Below are 20,355 nucleotides of genomic sequence, written 5' to 3' on the forward strand. Positions count from 1 at the left end.
ATATATAACCTGTTTTAGGTTGTGCTTGTCTGATAGTAGGAAGGCTGGCTACCCTACTGAAATACAGGTGTCCTTCCAGATAACGGAGAAACGTGGCACAAGGAGGATGGATTAAATACAATGCTGTAAGCAGTTCCAGCAGTCAGTTGCAGCTCTGCTGGTGCAGACTGGCTACTGCCGTGTACCAAAGACATAACTGAGCTGAGGTGGATCCTTGTAGATACTATGTTTGGGCTTGGTGGAGACAGCTGCTGCCCAGCATGTTGTGGGGGGGAAGAACTGCCCTCATGCTAGTTCTGAGCTCCTAGGCAGATGGTTCAAGGCAGGGCTGAGGAAATATTGCCAGGAGTAGAGCCTCTGGCAAGGCCTCTGAGTTGGCAGAATGTCATTTTGCTTTTGATGTGCTGCTGTAGATTTTGAAGTTTGTTAAGAGATGAACTGGAGACCATCATGGAAGTATAAGGCTTTGGTCTGTCCAGTGCTGAGAATAAAGCTCTTCAGTAGGAACAGCATCTGAATTCAGAGCAGAGCAGCATTGTGTTCGTTTCTACTTAGTTCATGAAGGGAAGCATTACCCAACAGTTCTTCCTGTGGAGACAGGTTTGAACATGAGCGTGCCCTAAGCTGTGGCACGACAAGATGGCTCATGGGTGGCTGCAAGGCCTACAAGCTGTAAACCCAGCTGCTACTGCTTGGCTATGGACTGATGGCACAGCCCGGGGCTGGAGCCCAAGTTGTGTCCAGGCATATGCTCAGAGCAGAGAAAAAGCAGCCTCCAAAGCCAGGGAAGCAAAAATCTCGTGCAGACAAATGAAAGGTATTTGCTGTTTCCAAGAACATTTTCTGTGATACATTAAGCAGTTGCTCAGTCTCATCTTGAAAATGATGGGTGGGTCTTTGCTCTTCTATTTCTCTTAAGGTTCTTTTACTTGACCACACAACCTTTTTCTTGACTGAATCTCTTATCCTACTGAGTCTGTTGTGTGCTAAACAAAATCAATTCCTCTTTCTTATGGAGGTTTGTAGTGTAGCTTAGTCTGTGGTTTTTCCATGTTTGAAGTGCTACATATAACATTTCTCTACTCCCTGTAGCTCCACTCTTCTTAATGATACCCATATGACTGATGCTGCTTTTTAACATGCTACAGCTGTAACTTTTCAAGTAGCTGAATATTTATTATTAAAAAAAAAATCAGCACCATTTTTTCTGTGTGAATCTTTGTGACATCCACTGGAACCTTCTAACACTCCCTGATCATCATTTAGGTAAGCCACAGAGTCTGTCTTCCAATTTAGTAGCTTGTCTTGTCTTGAAACTCACACAGAAATTTCTGCAGCTTTTTTGGAAATACCATGGTTGTATCACACTATGTAGAGCATCTCCTGTTGGCAGGAATATAACAAAAGGCAAGTGTCAGTTTTTAAGATCCTTCTCTCCTCCTTGAGGCCGCAAGGAGTTCTAGTCTTTGAGTGGGAATTGCTTTTATTTTGCAAGTAAAGTGACAAAAGGTTCAATATTTATGGTCTGTATGACAAGGAACCCATTTTGCTGCACACCATAGGTGAACGCAGTGCCTTTTCCAGCTTCTTCCTCTCATCATCTGCTTTCTGCCTATCATGGCTTTTAGGGTATGCTCATCTGTTCTGATTCTGGTGCTCCTATGTCTCAATTAACAGTGGGATTTCTGCATTATTTTTAAGAAGAAAAGAAAAATATTACCTAAAAACAGTTGATTGAGGCATTAATCTACCCTTCATCTAAAAAAAAAAATTACCTCCTGGTATAATGTAACTGGACTGTAAGGAAAAAAAATGTTCTGGAACAGTTGGGAAATCTTACAAGCCCAAGTGTTCAGAGGCTTTGATACGTGCAGGTAATGTAGGAGGCTTTCCAGAGCTTGAGGGATTGACTCAACTCCTGTGGTTTTTTGTTGCACAGATTCGGTGTGTCTTGCCGAATCAGGTTCTGGGTGTGCGTTGTGACAGTGAATAAACCTGAACTGTGCTTTATAGAGAAACTTTCACCTTTGGGCAAAGATGAACAGCGAACACTTATTTTAGAAGTGGTTTCCTGGCAGGATTTCTGCAGCGTAGCTGTAGCACTCATTAGAGTTCCAAGGAAGGCTTTTCAGCACTATTTTTTCCCTGTTTACTATGCTTGACTCAAAGTCAGATTCTAGCATCTCAAGCAGTTTGTCTTCAATGTCACCGTTTCCAGAGGAGAAGTAAATGAGCACAGAGCTCTGCCAGCAGCCAGGTTAAAAATAAATAATTGGATGGAGCATCTCTTCTGGCGCAGGAGTCCCTGCTAACCTGAGGCGTTCTGCAAGTTGGCTTCCACTGCTTTTCCGCCTGAAAGAGCATTCTGGGGAGCTTTGCAGGAGATGAACTAAATGTCAGTAACCACCTGTGGTTTTGCTCTTTGTCATGATGGGATGAGAGGGCACATAAGGTGCAGGCGTTGAAGGAGTGAAGGATCTGTAGCATTGGCAGGCCGCTGTCCATGTCACATAAAAGCATGCTATAAAAGCTAACATTTCCAGTGCCATTTGAATGAATGGTAACATCCTCAGCTCGTCCAGGTCCATACAGTGTTCTTGGCTGGATCTAAGAGGGGAATGCTGTGTATTCAGGGCAACTCCTGAGCCATACTTCTATAGGGTGAATGGGCAGCGATGTGCAAGCTGAGGCCAGCTTGGGCTGGTAACCAATGGAGTGGTCCTCTTAAATTACTTCTTAGCTGAACTGAGTTAGCTTTCTCACAGTTGAGCTGGAAGACTACAGACAGTAACAAAAGGGAGGATTCCTCCACCCGGCACCAGGGTGATTTTTTTGGATTCACCTAAGCAAGTCAGGGAACGGCGCTTCAAATTCTGTGACGTTCTTAAGCATGAGCACCATCATCCTCCAGGCTGATGCCTGGTGAGGACCAGGCCATTGCTATTTTTCTGATTGGTAGGCAGGGTCTCTCTTGCAGTTTTCCATTAAGAACCTGCTTTTCTTTGTGTTACAGTGTTCCTCTGTAGATCTGGATGCTTTGTGTTTCCTCAGTTAAAAACTGAAGAAAAGTATTGATACATAAAATCATAGAATCACGAGATTGGAAAGGACCTGCAAGATCATATAGTATAACTGTCAATTGCATACAATTCCATACATTGCACTAAATCTGTTTTATGAGCTAACAAGATGATTTGAGCACTTGTATATGCTGGAGTTTCCTTTGCAAACCTGATATTGTCTGATGTTGCTGCTTAATTTTTTCCCATTCAGGTTGTTCTTCGAAAATGATTGGACCCAAATGAAGTTTTAATTCTGGGAGCCAATAGCGAGTCCCTGATAATTTCTTACAATGGAAATCTTGACATTTCGTTGTCAAAAATGGTGAAATATATATGCAAGGTTAGGTGGACTACTGAGGTTTTGGTTTTAGGGCTCTTTGTTCTGACGCTACATTGGTCTTAAGAAAATAATAGCTGCTAACATTATTTCCTAGTAATTTTCTACTAGGTTGAAATCTTTTGCTATCATTAGAAGGTCCTCATTTGCAGGTGACAAACTGAGGTCAGATCTGGAAGCAAAAACCTGAAGACTGAATAAAAACTTACTGAGTGCTGCTTAAGCTGCTAAACTTGATAGCATTTCCTGGTGGATGACGTAACTTTTGAGTGAGTTCAAGGACGTTGCTGTTCGGATGCTTTTGTTGCTTTTGTATTTCTGCTGCCAGGTATCATTTGATAGGAATGTGGAACCACTCATAGTTGTGGCAACTGTCAGTGCTTTTCTGTCAACCTGTGCATGCATGGCTGGTACTGTACCACCCCAAATTCCCACACCCTAATCTCAGAACTAACTCTGATAAGATTGTTTTGTCAAAAATTGAATGGAAGCCATTTCTCTATATCATTCTCTTTCTGAACAAATGATCACCTGAGATCATTCAGCTTTCTTAATGAGGTTTTTAAATGGTGGTGTCTGTATAATCTTTTGCAAACAATCACTCCCCAGGTACAGTTAGTCACTGAAGGCAGAGCTCGTTGTTACCTTTGCTCTCAGCAACAGTAAAGTATCATGAAAGCACCCTTCTGTAGGCATTAACAATCCTCCTATTTTGGAATGTGGAGTTAAACTTAAACGTTAAGGTGTAACTTCATTTTCTTTGCAGAGCCATGCTACATTTTTTTGGATGTACCACGACAGTTCCTCTAGCAAATGAGCTACGAACTAGTTCTTCAGTCATCACAGAAACTCAGTTTTATGAGCAACCTGCTCAAAGTGAGGTGGAGCCCATAGGAGGAAGTAAGAAATACAGCTGTAGGCAAAGTTCTGTGGAGTTTAGTAATTCAGCTGATGGTGGTGTTGATTTTTTTCAATACAATATTTTCTATGCTTCTGGGATCATTGTGGATAATCTATCGCCCTTTGGCAACAGTGAAATCCATATTTTACAGGTTCATAGTGTAAAATCTAACTGGTATCAATTATTACATCATCTGATGGTATAAGCATTAATTCACCAGGGAATAAGATGAGGCATGAGTATCTGGGCTGTGTAGATAGCCACCCTTCAAAATGTCTGCTTGCTGAGGGGAGCAGTTCAGCTTTTCATTTGAAGAGGAATTGAGCCAAAAGTAACATCGTGTAGATTATTGTTTTATTTTTGAGGTAGAGGGAACACAGGCAAATGCTTGTCTTTGCCTGGGAGATACGAATCCTTGCTTACTAAGGGGGTTTGTAAAGAGGTAGACATAACAGTTATGAGTTGAGGGAGAGTAGTTCTGAGCTTCTTACTTGACTTGTAGCCAACAGAATCTGGCTCAAGGCTTGATCTGTTGAGAGATCACTTTAAAGTGAGCTGGCAGTTTGCTGCTGTCCTGCTGGATCTGCACTTCTCTGCAGTAAGAGAGTTCCAGAAACATGCCCAAATTGTTTGGAAAGGTGGAAAAGAAAAAAAAAAAAGTGAGAGCTCAGAGGTTCTGCTGCACATGTGTTTGTGGTAGGCTTTTCCATCCAATTTCAGATAGACTACATAAAGGCAACAAAAAGCAATCACTTTTGGCAAATGTTCCTATTATTTTAACAAATTAAAAAAATAGGAACAGATTATGGCAGGAAGTGGTGGGCAGCCCTTGTAGGGGAGGTATCAGTGCTAACACAGGCGTTGTGTATGTCTTTATGCAGTAGCTGGTTCCATTTTCTGAAAGCTTGAATGGAAGCTGAACAGATCCACAGATACCTTTCTGTGGATCATCTGTCTTAGCAGCTTGAGGTACAATCCTATGAAAGGGAATGAACTCATCAGCATTCAAAAAAACATGTTAAAAATCTGAATTCTTGCTGTCCTCACCAGCCTTCTTCTGGTCTTGTCATCACATATTCCCATCCATTTCCTTTTGTTCTCATATTCATTCAGTCTTCCTCGAGCTAATTTTAATTTACTAGTTCAGATAAAGCAGCCAACAGCAGATGATGTCCTGTTGAATTAATGAGCTCCAGAGGTGACACAAGGGACTGACTGTCGTTGCGGTGACAGAATGGGGGAACCAGGACTGAAAGGCTGTGGTGACACCCACAGAGCATCTTTTCCACTGTTAGGGCTTTCCCCTAGCCTGGGCTTGGCAAGGAGACAGGGCTGGGATATTTCAGCTGCGGAATGAAGAGCTGCATCTTACCGAAGCCATTTAGGGACTAGTGAAAGTCAGCATATAACCTCTCTTGTCTGTGACTTATCCATAATGTCACACTTTATTGAGCTGCCAGTTCCTGTATGTAGCAGTGGAAGCTGTGGCATGGTCTTCTCTAATAGAGTTTTCAATCTTTGTCTGATTACTTTTTGATTTTGTTCATTTATTCCTTAATCCTGAATGCAATAGCACCTTGAAAGACTTAATGCTAGGCCAGCGTGTCAAATTGGTTGTACAGAGGAGTTGACTTGAATCTGAAGTACTTTCTGCCTATTGAGAGTCTTGATGGAGGAGTTTTAAAGCTGTAAGAGAAAATAGATTTTTGCAATTGCTGTTTAAGGTTACCTAGTACTTCAACGGTAAGTACTCATAGTGATGTTACTGTGTGAGGGATTCACTTGCCTCTTGTGCTTAGAACTTGTACACCTGAATAAACTAGAATAGGTCTGAAAATAAAGCATTGGTTGAATTGGATTTTCAAATCACAATGCAGTTGAACATACAGCTTAAAAATCCAGGTGTACTGTGAATGTTAAGTGAGCAAAAAGCCTCTGAATTAACAAACTGTCACGGAATGAGCATGGATTCCTATCTTTTAAAATCACTTTCTTTGGAGAATGCCTTACTCAGGCTGTTGAACTGTCTTGCAGGTGGATTCACCAATGAACTTGAGGAACCCACATGATTTGGTAATACTAATGAGACAAGAAACAACAGTTAACTACCTCAAAGAACTGGAGGTAAAGCATAACATTAACCACTAACATTTAAGATACAGATTTTTCTTGTAATGGTGTTAGTGATAGATGTAGACGAGGAACAAAAGCCATTATCAGCACAACTCCAACAAATGGATAAAGAATTCTTCAGATTTCAGGATTTTTGTGGCTCAGGTTTGTTGAATTGGTTATCATTGTCCTCGGTTGCATCTGCATTTTTGAACTTGATTTTATTGCTGGCTACTGTTTTCCAGAACTTCTAATGGAAGTGTTCTCTTAGATTTGTTATAGCAGCTAATGAGAGTACGTCCTGTGGGCAGTGAGAGTACACACACAGGAGGCTGTGAATTTCCTTGTACACCTCTCTGGACTGGTCAGACCATTTTCACTGCTCTGTGTAGGACATGTGAGAGAGCAAGTCACCACTGTTTTATTTAAAGCTCCTTTATTCCAAAGCTTCAGAATGGCTGAGGTTGGCAGAGACTTTTGGGTCTATCTGGTCCAAACCTGAGCCAACCAGAGCAGGTGTCTGGGTGGCTTCTGAATGTCTCCAAGGACGAGACTCCATAGCTTCTCTGGGCAACCTGTGCTCTGTCACATGCACATCACAGAAGTGCTGCCTAATTATTGTTGAAGTGGATTTTGAAAACACCGTTCTGAAAAGAGCTTCAGTGAATTTTGAACTGATAACTTTCATGGGAACTAAAGCTTAAATGCCTAAAGCTAGTGCACTCAGACTTTTGGCCATGCATTCCCTCCTCTTTCTCTTGTGCCAGCTTGCATTTTGTCAGATAAGAGTAACTGACTAACTAGGAAGTTAAATGAGCACCAGAGATAACCTCAGGCAAATAGAACAGAGATAGAGGAATGGGAAAAAAGCAGGACTGCCCCATATGAGACTACATTCAGCCAGTCTTTCTTACTGAGGTATACTCATCTTCGAGTCATTGGGCATTTTCACTGTGGATGAAAAAAATTACTTTAGGTTATTCGGGACACGGGTTGCAGGTTTGTAAATGACTAATGTACAATTTGTGCCGTACAAATGACTTTCAGCAAAAATGATTTAAGATTTTGTACAAGATGTCATCAATGTAAATGTGTTGATTATTGCATGTTAGTGTGTTAGCAAATATATATGGCTTTAATTAAAAATGCAAAATTTCTTCTCATTCAACACGTGCAAATCCTGATATTTAATGGATTTTCAGTTTGCAGATCTGGGTGAGAATTAGGTACAAGGTGATGTCCTGGGCAGATCCTCTACTACTTACAGGAATAAGGTTTCTAGAGTGAAGGGTAGCCCCAAAGGCACACTGTAAGCTGATCTACAGAAATTATTCTCTGCTATTCCTTTTAGTCTGCTGCCTCAGTTATAGTTTACATACTGACTGGTTAAGATTTCATTTGTTTACAGTCTCTTATACTAATTTTATGAGGTTTTGAATTTTAAGAGGGGTTCAAATATGACAAAATTGATGTGTTGTTAACTACTACTTCATTTTCTGAATGAGCAACAGTGAATTTGAAATCCTATAGGTTTTCTTTCTAGGTACAGGAGGAAAAATAAAGGCCTGTTTAAGTTGTATTGTCTCTCTTGAAAGTACTCATTTTCTATCTAAATAGAACTTTTTGCATATCCTTTAAATTGACTTTGATTTAAGAAAAAAACTGAATTGTTCACCTGTCCGCTACTGTATGGTTTGCTTTTGTCAATATGCATTTTTCTATTTTCCTTTTTCTATTTCCAACAGAAACAGTTAGTTGCTCAAAAGATTCATATAGAGGAAAATGAGGACAGAGACACGGGCCTGGAACAAAGGCATAATAAAGAAGACCCGGACTGCATTAAAGCAAAGGTGCCCTTGGGGGACCTAGATCTGTACGATGGCACGTACATCACCTTAGAGAGCAAAGATATCCGGTAATGAGGTGTTTTGTATTTTAAGATCTTTACTGAAAGGAAAAAAAATCTCTTCTTGCAATTAAAAAGAAAAATACTTTCATGAGACTGTTCTTTAGATGACAGTTGTTTTATATTAATGTGAAATAGCATTGAAACAACATCTGCTTGTAGTTACAAAAGGGAGGCACTGTCTCCCTCAAACTCGGTCACCTGAGACTTCTCGTTGCTTTTCCCAGGCTCCCAGTCAGCGTAGCTCTGTAATGATATGAGCAGACGCTTGCTTGAGCGTTGGGGATTTTTGGAGCTAGATGTGCTTCTTGTAGTGGGAACTGTCATAAACTTGTATGGAAGACCAAGATGTTGAAGCTCACAGTCATATTTTTTCCTATGCCTTTAGCAAATAAAGGCTGTATGGGCAGTCTGATATGCAGCTCTGTTTGTATTTTTGCTTCAAAGCTAACTGTTTTGATTTTGTACGTCTGGTTTTTTGAACATGAGGTGGGAAAAGATTATTCTTGTCCTCAGATACCTTCATCTGCACCTGTAACTACCTATTTTTTCTTGTTTGATTGTGAAGTTTGGTTTGTGGGGGTGCAGGGCACGTTGAGTTTGCATGCATGGTCATTTGCCTGGCATATAAATCATGAATCATACCACCAACACTAGATTGAAGTGATGCATTTTGGCGACTGTCCAAATGTTGATATCTTCTCTAAAGCAGATATCAATTTATTTATCCTGCTGTGTTGGCATCCTGGGAACTGAAATGTGGGGAGGCATCAGAAGTGGTGTAATGTGTGGAAACAGTTTTTATAACAGTAGGTGAAATCAGAATACTGTGTCTGTTAGTTAAAACGTTGTATCTCTGAAACTGTAAGGTATCTTGATCTGGAGTCCACTGTGTTATGTTCTGTCCTCAGGCCTGAAGACTATATAGACACAAAGTCTCCAGTTCCTCCAGACCTGCAGCAGCCAGATTGTACAAAAGTTCTTGATCTTCCATACAGCATTCATGCTTTTCAGCACTTACGGGTAAGTGAGCAAATGGAAATGTGCTATTTTATTTTTTCCTCTATCTGGAAGAGAAACAGTAAAGTCCTAGGGGCAACTGTGAGTCAAGGCTGAAAGGTAATGCAGTTTTTTGAAGGCTGTCTTCGTCTTCTTTAGAATCACAATTTTACTGTGATTGAAGTACCTGATTATAGGAGAATGCTTCTGTCAGATACACATTTGTGTCTTGTTTCTACTGGTCTTATTTTAGAGAATGTTCTTAGGATTTTGTTTTTGTGACATGTTTCTTCAGTAAAATGGCAGTTTTTTATGTATATGTTTAAATGTTTCTATCTTGTGGATTGTTTCAGTTGCAAATTAGACAGCAAATTGATGAGCAGGATCATTAAGCTATATGGAGATTCAGGGTCAAAAAGTTGTTTGTATGGCTGTCAACATTTTATAACGTAGCTGACTGTCGCTTTGATATCTGAACGCCAAGCTCTAAGCCAGTGGATGAGATAATTGCTCTTTGCTAATGCAAAGTTCATCTGCTACAGAATGATCACAGCTGAAGTGAGATGCAAAAGTTGCTTTGGTCAACAAAGTTGTATGAGCAGATTTTCTAATGCAGACCTAGCTTTAGCACTCATCTCATTATGTTTATTTTATTACTAGTCTCAAAATTAATTTTTCATCTACAAGTAAGTATTTTCTCATAAAGAAAACAGGAATGGAAATTTTCTAGTTCTGTTCCTGGGTTTGGTTGTACCTCTGCTATTCAGAAAACAAGAAAAGAGGACAATTCTGTAGCGTGTAACCTGATAAACATGAGTTAAGTGCTTCAGTGGTGACCAATGATGCCGATAGCTACCAAGTAATATGAAGCTATCAGAAGTTAATGCTTATCCTATAGCATTCATCATGCAAAGGCTGCTCTTGGAAGAATTGGGATTAATGACTGCTCGAGTGTTTTCTTATCAATAGTAATATATGTTATTCATCTGGCAAAGGTGACACTATCCGGTGAAGTCAGAGATCTTGTTATGAAAGGATGATAGGAATGTGAAATAGTAAAACTGGAAATTTTCCTGGAAGTCGTGTTCTTGTGCATATTTCTCAGGAATTTAGTTTCTCTAAAACTAATCTTCATTTTTTCTTTTAGGGTGTCCAGGAAAGAGTTAATCTTTCTGCACCCTTGTTACCTAAAGAAGATCCAATCTTCACATACTTATCACGGAGGCTGGGAAGAAGTATAGAGGAAATAGGTCATCGTATTTATGATGGGCTAATGAAGGTATGAAGCCGTAAACTTACAGTATGTTGAAAAAGTGTGCTGGAAAGTCCTCAGAGGATTAGACATACCTAGTACATGCAGTCACATTCAGTACTAGCCTTGCACATATATTCTGGTTTTATGTTTCAGTTACAAAAGATAGAGTAAAAACATTTTCACTAAGGTAAGCGGAGGCAGGAGAAAGTGTTAGCAAACCCAATAAGCAGATGCTGTCACCTTTTATAACTCTTTTACTTCTGTGGCCTAGGGAGGCCACATTCATTATGCTGTTAGGATATAAGAGCTTTTAAACAAAAATGCTGGTACTTAAAGGTCACACATGCTTTTTTTAAATGCCTTCCTGCAAGACATAGGAACTCTGCTGTTGCATAAAACACCGTCACTGCTTGTTTCATTTTGAATTTTCACCAGTATAAAATGTAAGAGTTGTGTTTCTTTCATACATCTGTGTGCCGGTTCATTCTTCCTGAATATTCACAGGCATTGCCAAATGCCAGCTTTCCAGAGGAAGAGGAAAACTTAGAGCAGATTAATGCTCGGTTTTCCATCCCTGAGTAATTAAAGCCGATGGATGACCTTTTAGTTCATCTTAGTTGATAGTACAGTTCTTGTGTTTCTCTTTACTGCAGAACTCTTCTTCCTGGGTACTTTATAATATGGCTTCTTTTTACTGGCGAATAAAGAATGAACCATACCAAGTAGTAGAATGTGCCATGCGTGCCCTTCATTTCTCTTCCAGGTGAGAATTGCTGGTGAAGATATTTTTTGTCAGATTGCTTTTCTAGTTAGCCTGATTACTGAGCAGATTTTTAAGAATGAAAGAAATAAACACTGTTAAATATTCTTAGGCATATATATGATTTAGGCACTTGATTATTTTTCTTTCAAAAACCATATTTAGTATGTAACTGAAGAATGAGTGTGTCCTTGTGCACAATCCTTACCTAGTCTGACGTTTTAATGGCTTTTTTATTTCTTTTTTTTTTTTTTAATTAGGCAAAATAAAGACATTGCATTGGTAAATTTGGCAAATATTCTGCACCGAGCTCACTTCTCTGCGGATGCTGCTATTGTGGTCCACGCAGCTCTGGATTACAGTGACTTCTTTACCAGCTATTACACTTTGGGAAATATATATGCAGTAAATATTATCTCATTTTTCAACAACTGTAGGAAAACAATACTTAATCTTTCTGGCTTAACTTATAATGCTTTAGTCTTTTACAGTGCATTTTGTGTTACACTCATTACATGCTTGATGTTTATATTTCTGTTTAAATATTTTCATTATGTCTTTGCCAAAAGTTTTTATTTGCACTTTGAAGTAAATTCAAGGGAAATTTTCCCACAGCCTCACCTTAACAGATAGAGTGGCTTTAATTTTTGCAGGCAGGCCACTCATTACTGCAGATTAAATTTTGAGTTGATTACTTACTTAAAAATCAAGAAAATTGATCAAATGTTACAAGCTCATTCTCTCTTTGTCTCTCCATCATTCTTCAGATGCTCGGGGAGTACAACCACTCGGTCCTATGTTATGATCATGCTCTACAGGCCAAGCCAGGGTTTGAGCAAGCTGTGAAAAGGAAGCATGCTGTATTGTGTCAGCAAAAATTAGAGCAAAAACTGGAAGCTCAGCATAGGTAACTAAAGCACCACCGTAGTGGAAATGCGTACAGTCTCAGTTTATTGTTCTGCTGCATCAACTCTTTACATTTCCAATAGAATAATATTGGCTTACTTTTTAAATTTCTTAGGGTTCATGATAAAATTATTACTTTAAGCAACCCAGAACAAGGATGAAAATATACAGTGTTATGGGAAACATTGTTATTTTTAAAAACATTCAAAGCGAATGTTTTCTTTTCTACTGTCCAATTTTCAAGATCACTTCAGCGAACCTTAAATGAATTGAAGGAATATCAGAAGCAGCATGACCATTACCTTAGGCAGCAAGACGTTTTAGACAAATACAAGCTCATCCAGGAGGAACAAATCCTGAGGAACATAATTCATGAGACCCAAATGGCGAAAGAAGCTCAATTAGGTACAACTTTTCAGAGTTCATGCTTATTATAGGAATGAAGAATTACATGTATTCAGATTAATCACACAGAATCTTTTGTGTTGGAAAGGGACCTTCAAAGGCCATCAAGTCCAACTCCCCTGCAATGAGCAGGGACACCTAAAGCTAGATTAGGGTGCTCAGAGTCCTCTCTGGGCAGCCTGCTTCAGTGCCTCACCACCCTCACTGTAAAAAACTTCTTCCTTATGTCTGATCTGAATCTCTCCCCTCTTTTAGTTAGAAACCATTTCCCCTTGTCCTATCACAATGGCTCTGCTGAAGAGTCTGTCCCCTCCTTTTTTATAGATCCCCTAATGTTAATGGCAGGATGTAACTTCTTAGAATATTTTGGTGGCCCTGAGTTGCTGTTCTGTTTTGCTTATTAAAACTAGTGATTATGGCATGTTCTCCAAATAGGTACTTCTTAAGTCTTTACAAGATGGAATTCATGATGAGTGGGTTTAAAAAAATAAAAATAAAAAACTACCTGGGAGGAAGTGGAGCTTTTTTTACTGTACACTTCTCATCTCCTCAATAACCTCACTTAGACTGTGAAATAACATGTTTTGTGCTATGCAGGGAACCATCAGATTTGTAGACTGAGCAACCAGCAGCACAGCTTGCACTGCCAGTGGGACCAGCCTGTTCGCTATCACCGTGGAGACATTTTTGAAAATGTGGAATATGTTCAGGTTTGTCTGTGAATTGATACTGCTGTTTGAAGTTGTGTCCCGTTTTCCCCATTAGTAAAATAGTGGAGGTTGTGGAGTTTTTGAGCTGGTTGGATTTGGGGTTTTTTTTGAGGCCCATCAGAGGAGGACATACCTTTGGAGTTTGTAAATTATAGTAAGAAGTGGCTTAGTCCCCTTTTGAGAGTTTGAAGTATTTAATGCTTGTTTACTTTGCTAGCAGTGCAAGCTAAGATCAATAGTAGATTTTAGGAATGCCAAGCTTTTATTAAGTAAGGCTTTGTTTTACTTAAAAAAGAAAAAGAAAAAAAAAGATTATCATTATTTACTTTTTTTTTTTTTTCTGAAGTTGTCTTTTTCTGGGAGATTTGAGCTACTTGTGTAGTCTTCTATGCATTTTTAACCTGTATGGAACAGCTAGCTGGTTCTTTCTAGGAAGGACGAAGATTACTCACTTGAGAAATTACCGCTTTATCTCATTTAAATGTGCTACATTCAGGCATGCTAGCAGGAGTAAATGTTTTACTTGCCTTCAAAGAGGACAGGAAAGAGGCAAAGATTCCTAAGGACTTAATTTTCTTTTCAAATATACGTGTGGAACCTGGAATAAGAACTACTCCTTAATGGAAACAATATTCCCATAGATAGCTCAGATATGTGTTTAATATTTCATTAATTATTTCTACAGCCCTTATGTGGATTGTAATTTCTTTTGTTATGCTATTGTGTGACTCAAGGAAGGACTTCTTCCAATTTAATATTTTGTCTCTACCAGAAGGAGCAGAAAACTGCAATACACAACTAATAAATACAAGAGCAGAGCTCCGTTCTGATCAGTTTAATGACTGCTTTTGTAGCCCTAAAATAAGGTGTTAGCCTGATTTAATAAGTATTGGCTATTTGTATATCTTCAGTTAGACAGTTCACCAAGGAAATCTGATACAGGAATATTGGGAAGCTTTGGAAACTTTGGAAGCTTTGGAGGGTGTGCTCTAACACTGAAAACCCAGATCAAAAACCAACGCACTGATGTGCTAGAGCTAGACATAAAAATTGTTGTTTGTTTTGTAATGTGGAATATGTTTTGGAGTTTCCTGTCATCTGACTTAAGAAAACAGGAATATTTATTTTTAATTATGTTTTCTTCTTGGGTGTTCTTCCTGTTCAGGTTATCGAGATGGGTTTTGCAAGCCCTAAGACTTACTAACTCCAACTTGAATGATTGATATACATGGTGTAGATATGTCGATTTTGTATATGACCTGCTAGAAATGTTTGCTTGATATATTTTAGCATTTTTTGCTTATTTGCAGTTGTATTTTCATTGTTGACTTTTTTACAATATGAGTGTTTTTCTATGATGTGAGTGGATCAAGCTTGAATTTCTATTTTTTAATGCTACCCAAATTTTAGCTCATTTGTGAAGTTTAACTACGTAAATAGTGGGGTATACATTCCACTTTTTTTAGATAGACATCTCTCTTCTTTATGGAATTCTGTTTTGTTTCTAGTTTGGTGAAGACTCTTCAACTTCAAGTATGACATCTCTGAATTTCGATCTTCATGCAAACCAAAGTGGCCACAGCCAATCCTTGCAGTCTTCCCCTGTTGCTCGTTCCATCGTTTCAGTGTGGAGTGTAGAATCCAATAGAGTGAGTGAATGGCATAGGTTTTGCTTTTTTGCTCCTTCAAAGAGGTTTTATAAAAGTGTGCATCTTGTCCTTCTTTGTATGAAACTTCTTAGCACTTCTTTAACATGCTGAACATCTCTGTAGTTTCTGTGGACCAGTTTCCAGTCATTTGAAACTTTGCTATAGCACCGACAGGGTTGTTTTTCTATGGCAGCTGAGAAGAAGTCTGCTGCAAGTATAGCTGTACAGCTAGAAAACTGAGCCGCTGTTCTGGAAAAAATTGGAAAATAATAAAGATGTCTATTCTTTTGTTCCTCCAGATTATTTCTTGTGTTCTTATTAGCTTGTTCATTAAAATATTGAAAATGTTGAGAAAATAATTAAAAAATTCCTTTTCCCTTTAGGACAAACAGCATCTTCTTTGGCCTCAGCGTTCTGAGTGTATGAAATCTTTCCCCAAAATTCCTGATCCGGAAGAGCTGCCAACTTATTTTCTGCCTCCGGAAAATAGGGGATTCAGGCAAGTGTTAATTTTATTTTTAAATATCTCTAACTTAGTTTCGTATTTATAATTTTTGACACTTAATGTTTTAATGAACATTTTCTCTCTGGATAGGGTGGATGCAACTCGTGTTCAACAGCACAAGTGCTTTCAGATCTCTTCCTTTGGCCATCCCAGTGAAGGAGTGATTTTCCTTTACTGTTGTTATTTCTATAACTGTAACAGACCCAATTTCATGATGATTGTTCCCTGACATTTTAGTACAAGGTGAATGCATGAAACATCTACAATATTACTAAAAGAATGAGGATTTAAGTGCAGGTATGAACGTGGATTATTCTTTTGGGACAGAGATAGAAAAACAGCTTAGTTGTGAATTAGCCAACAGTGCTTACTATTAAATAGGGGAAAATAAAAGTGTGCTGCAATAGCTACTTCCATAAGTCATGATAATTTTATTCTATTCTATTCACTTAGCACTGCAGTGGTGGTAGGGAAGCTATTGATTTGTCTTGGTTCTCCTTATTGCTAGAGTCCAGTCAATCCTAAATATCCCAAGAGAAGCCGTTGGGCATGAAGACACCCAGGTACCAGACTGTTCTTCCATTACCGATGCTCGTAACAATGAATCTCTGTACCTACTTGTCAAAGAACTAGATGGTAATCTAGATTTGAAAATGAAGATGCCGGATGATCAAGCAAGACAAGTAAGAGAAACATCTCACTGCTTCTTGTCTGTTTTAAATTTTTCCTCTTTTTTTGCCTTAGAAGTCTTGTTCAGGAAGTCAGCCATTTCTGATATTTAAAAGATGACTTGCTTGCTTCCCTTTTTTTCTTTCGGAAGTGTGGAATCAAATGCTTTCTAATATTGCTGGAGGAAGGGAGAGCTTGTCACTCAGCATAAGGCTATTGCCTGTCCTCTCTTAAATGCTGACCAAAGCACACAAAGTAAGAAAATTAATTTATTTAAAATTACTCCTTTATTTTGAAACTTTAAGGGCTACTTGATATGATTCAACTTCTCGGGATTTCCAGTATCTCTTATATTCTTCCAAATTGGCAACTTTAAGGTGAAATTACTCATTCATATTGTTTTTTGTAGATTGGCTGCTTATGTGATGTGAATATATAATGATTGATTTAGGAATTAGTTAGTAAACTAAATGAAATACTTGGGGAACTGAGACTTAAATGACCAGTTTAGCTATATATTGTAAAATTTCCCTTAAAAAAAAATAAAATAAAATCCTCTGTTCAGATCTTGCATTCTCGAATCAACAATCAAGCTATTACACAGGAGAAGATGGAAGCATTTCTTGATCATGCTATGAAAAAGGTAAGTCAAAATTTATAGTGCAAGATAAATAAGGAATTCTTATTTAAAGCTTCTTTCTATACTTGTAAAATGGTCAGATTGGTTTTAGAAGTAAAGATTTGATGTGCCTGTGAGTGAGATGAAACTAGCTTGATAATTCAGGTTTGTAGGAGAAGCTCAAATATATAGCTATTTCCTTTAGCTCAGTGTATACCACACAGCCCCATGGTTACTTGTTCTTTTTGTGACTGCAGGACGTTAGGCATCAATGTATCAGCTAATCCTGGCAGACATTTGTTCAGATCAACATAACAGCTTGCACCTACTCCCTCTTCCACCTCCCCCAACACATCTGCCTTTTGCTCTTCCTCCTCCTCAGTAGTCCCCCAACCCTGTACTCCAAAGGCAACCAACCCACTGTCAGTCTTCTGTCAGGATAATTAGCACTCTGGGGCAGAGCATGTACATCTGTGTAACACCCTGCAGAATGCCACCTCCATCTTGCGTGGGGCCTTTGAGTCATCGCTGTTCAACTGACAGGAAGCACTGAGATAGAGGTTGGCTCTTTTTCACCTGTCAAGCTGTTCTCTCTCAAATTAAGTATCTTCTATAAATTGTGTCAAGGCAGTGTATGTATGTATTGTTTTGAGTCTAAAATCAGTAGTGTTTACTATGTGCATCTGTCTTACCCAGAAGAGGAAAAATCAGCAGTAGGAGTTGATTTCTGTTATTACGGTGATCAGAACAGTCCTATATATGTCTAATGTCTAACTGTTGCAGTGCATAGATATTTTGTTTGTAACTGTAGTATTTGGTTGCCTTCATGCTGAAAGTCTGAACTTGATCATTCTTATGCTGATACAGGAACAGTGCTATGACTATTCTGTTAATGATAAACTCTTCGACTGAAGAAGAGCAACAGCTAGCATCCTTGTACAGAGAGAGACAAAATGCTAGTAATTTTCTTGGAATTTAGTCAGAGAACATTAAGACCTCTGTATGGAAAGCAGTTCAGTGAGGAGTTTGTGAGTAACATGCAAGTAATAGTATGTATGTGCATTGCAAAATAGAGGCATTAGGTAATCTTACGATTACTGATTATTATATAAGGTACTCATGAGAAAAGGTAATGTATCCTACTGATATCTTCCTATGCATCTTGAACCGTAGGAAAAGCCCTTCTGTGTGAGGTGTCTGTAAAACCTCTAATATCTTTCTGTCGGTTAACTTTTTCAACACGTGTAACTGGTTAACACTGAAAATGCTTAAAAAACCAAAATGGAGCATTGGTGTTTCTAGAGCATTCTATCTGCTCTGTCTGAAAGAAGTTGTTTTATTTAACTTTGCCTACTTGTCAGGATTTTAAAATTTTGCTATTTCTCCTCTAGGATGAGTGTTTGTTTCCTCTGCCATAGGTCAAAGAGGAGGAGGAGGAATTCAAGGTGTATTTGATGCTTTCTCTGTTATTACACATGCCTTCACTTGTCACTTGCTGTTTTATCTTTAAGCAGCATCTCATGCATGTCATGTTGACATCTATTCATAAAACATGCAGAGATAACTAAATTTAAGAAAAAACAACTTTGAAACCTTACAACATCTTGATGTAGGATATAGGACCTGGAAGCACATCTAACTAGTAGTTTGAAAGTGATTGACCTTCAAATTGGTAACATCTTTTCACAGACCCATGTTGATGTAATTTTAAGACTCCGAAGCAGCTCACAAATGTTCTTCTGAAGCAAACTAACCATTATCAATTGTGTGTTTTAAGGGATTTTGTGGTTACGTTGTAAGATAGTCGTATAAGTAAATGGTGTGAGCAACAGGTCCTGCTAAATTACAGTGCAGACTGTGAGTTGCATCAGTTCACTAACTTCTCTGCCCTGATAAAACTCAAGCTGTGAACAAAGCAAATCGTGATGTGTACCTAGTTAGACAGTGTGCAGAGGTGAGGTTTTTTTGTTTTTACCAGACAGCAGTCACTTCTGTCTCCCTGAAACACCTCTGTGGGTATTTTCATTCTAATTCTCCTGTAGCCTCAAGATCCTCTATGGCTTGTGCTTAATGAAGCAGGATTGTACTGGCGTGCAGTTGGAAATAGCACTTTTGCTGTCGCCTGTTTGCAAAAAGCATTTAATTTGGCTCCACATGACTATCAGGACATCCCTCTGGTCAATCTTGCTAACCTCTTGATTCATTATGGTCTTCATTTGGATGCCAGCAGGCTCTTGCTTCAGGCTTTGGCCATCAATGCCTCTGAGGTAAGACGATTTTTTTTTTGTGTTAGTTCAGCAGTGGGTGCCTTTCCATTACTTGGTTAGATACATGTTATGTAACTGTGATGACTTACCTGAAGTATGCTGATTAGCTTCCAGGTTGTGGTTTGAAAGGAGTGTTAATTTTCATTTACATTCTTGCTCTAACCAGTTGGTGCTGGTTACTGAGAACATACACATCTGGAACATAATGCTTCTATATAGATGACAGGTTCTTGTTTCCAAAAACCTGCATCACCAGTGGCTCAAAGGAATCCAATCATGATGTTTTGGGAACTCTGTCACCTTAAGAAGAGATTATGATGGTGTTGTTCTACCTTGGTTTGAAAAAAAAGAAACTCTTAAAGCAGCAGATGTGTCTTGAAGGTCTTTGGCTGCGTAGACATCTTTCTCTGCCACTTGTTTTTGCAGTTTTTATTATATACAGTTTTATTTGTCCCTAGATTTAAGGCATGTAGCTGGGTATAAACCTGTGTTGGAGTTCTTTTGCCTTTACTTCCAGTAGTAGATTCAAAACAGTTCTTTCATTCCTGAATAGTAACATTATAGACACTTTGCAGATGGGCACCTATGTAACATAGAAACTCACCATGTAAACTGATTAAACGGTGGAACTGGCCAGAGCAATTGTGAAATGGAGAGAAGAAGAAAAAGAATTAAATTGAGGTGGGACCTGAACTTAGATTGGTGTGTATGTATCTGGTCACACCACCTTTTATTTGGCAAGTGATTTGGTATTAAATTTGCGATACTTCTGTAAGAAGTGAAAGCTAATATTTCCCATGCTTGTACTTCTGCACCGAGATGAACAGAAGGCTGTAACCCACCAGTCTATCAGGCACCTAGCACTTAAATGCAAGAAGTGGCATAAGCCTTTCTAATGTAAAGGGATCTGGCCAATGTGAGTCGCAGGTAGGAGTGCAGAAAGGAGTTATGAAAATGTGCCTTGAGAGGAACACTTGAAAGCACAACACTGAAAGTTAACGAAGGATCACGCTGCCTGGATTAGGGCTTTCCTCAAAAATGTTGGTGAGTCTTGCCTACTACAGAAATGCCTGCTCTTATTTTTTTCAGTCAGTCACAGTCCTGTAAAAAAAATACTGTTTTAAAAAATTGGCAGGGAAATCTGCACTCAAATGAAACTTCCTGGAATATAACGAAAAGTAGATATAAATCAAAATGAATTACAGATGCAGGAGTTAAGTGTGTGCTCTGTGAGCAAAAATTTGTATAAATAAATAAATAAATTGGAAAGCAGTTGCTCAAGTTGCATGATTT

The 20,355-nt window shown here is 38.7% G+C and overlaps 1 protein-coding gene across 1 annotated transcript in view; it reads left to right on the plus strand.

Moving 5' to 3' along the window:
- The window catches only part of TTC17 (tetratricopeptide repeat domain 17), a gene marked incomplete at both ends in the record, with an annotated part of 50,092 nt that overhangs the window by 4,318 nt on the left and 25,419 nt on the right, over positions 1-20,355 (plus strand). The window contains 14 exons of the mRNA XM_079536656.1: positions 6,335-6,424; positions 8,158-8,327; positions 9,230-9,341; positions 10,465-10,596; positions 11,226-11,335; positions 11,593-11,737; positions 12,100-12,239; positions 12,483-12,643; positions 13,241-13,353; positions 14,862-15,002; positions 15,386-15,501; positions 16,016-16,190; positions 16,742-16,819; positions 18,838-19,062. Coding sequence (XP_079392782.1) covers positions 6,335-6,424; positions 8,158-8,327; positions 9,230-9,341; positions 10,465-10,596; positions 11,226-11,335; positions 11,593-11,737; positions 12,100-12,239; positions 12,483-12,643; positions 13,241-13,353; positions 14,862-15,002; positions 15,386-15,501; positions 16,016-16,190; positions 16,742-16,819; positions 18,838-19,062 — 1,908 coding nt within the window. The remainder of the gene's footprint in view (positions 1-6,334; positions 6,425-8,157; positions 8,328-9,229; positions 9,342-10,464; positions 10,597-11,225; positions 11,336-11,592; positions 11,738-12,099; positions 12,240-12,482; positions 12,644-13,240; positions 13,354-14,861; positions 15,003-15,385; positions 15,502-16,015; positions 16,191-16,741; positions 16,820-18,837; positions 19,063-20,355) is intronic.

This window comes from Tetrao urogallus, assembly GCF_951394365.1.
Source record: "Tetrao urogallus genome assembly, chromosome: 6".
Lineage (NCBI taxonomy): Eukaryota > Metazoa > Chordata > Aves > Galliformes > Phasianidae > Tetrao > Tetrao urogallus.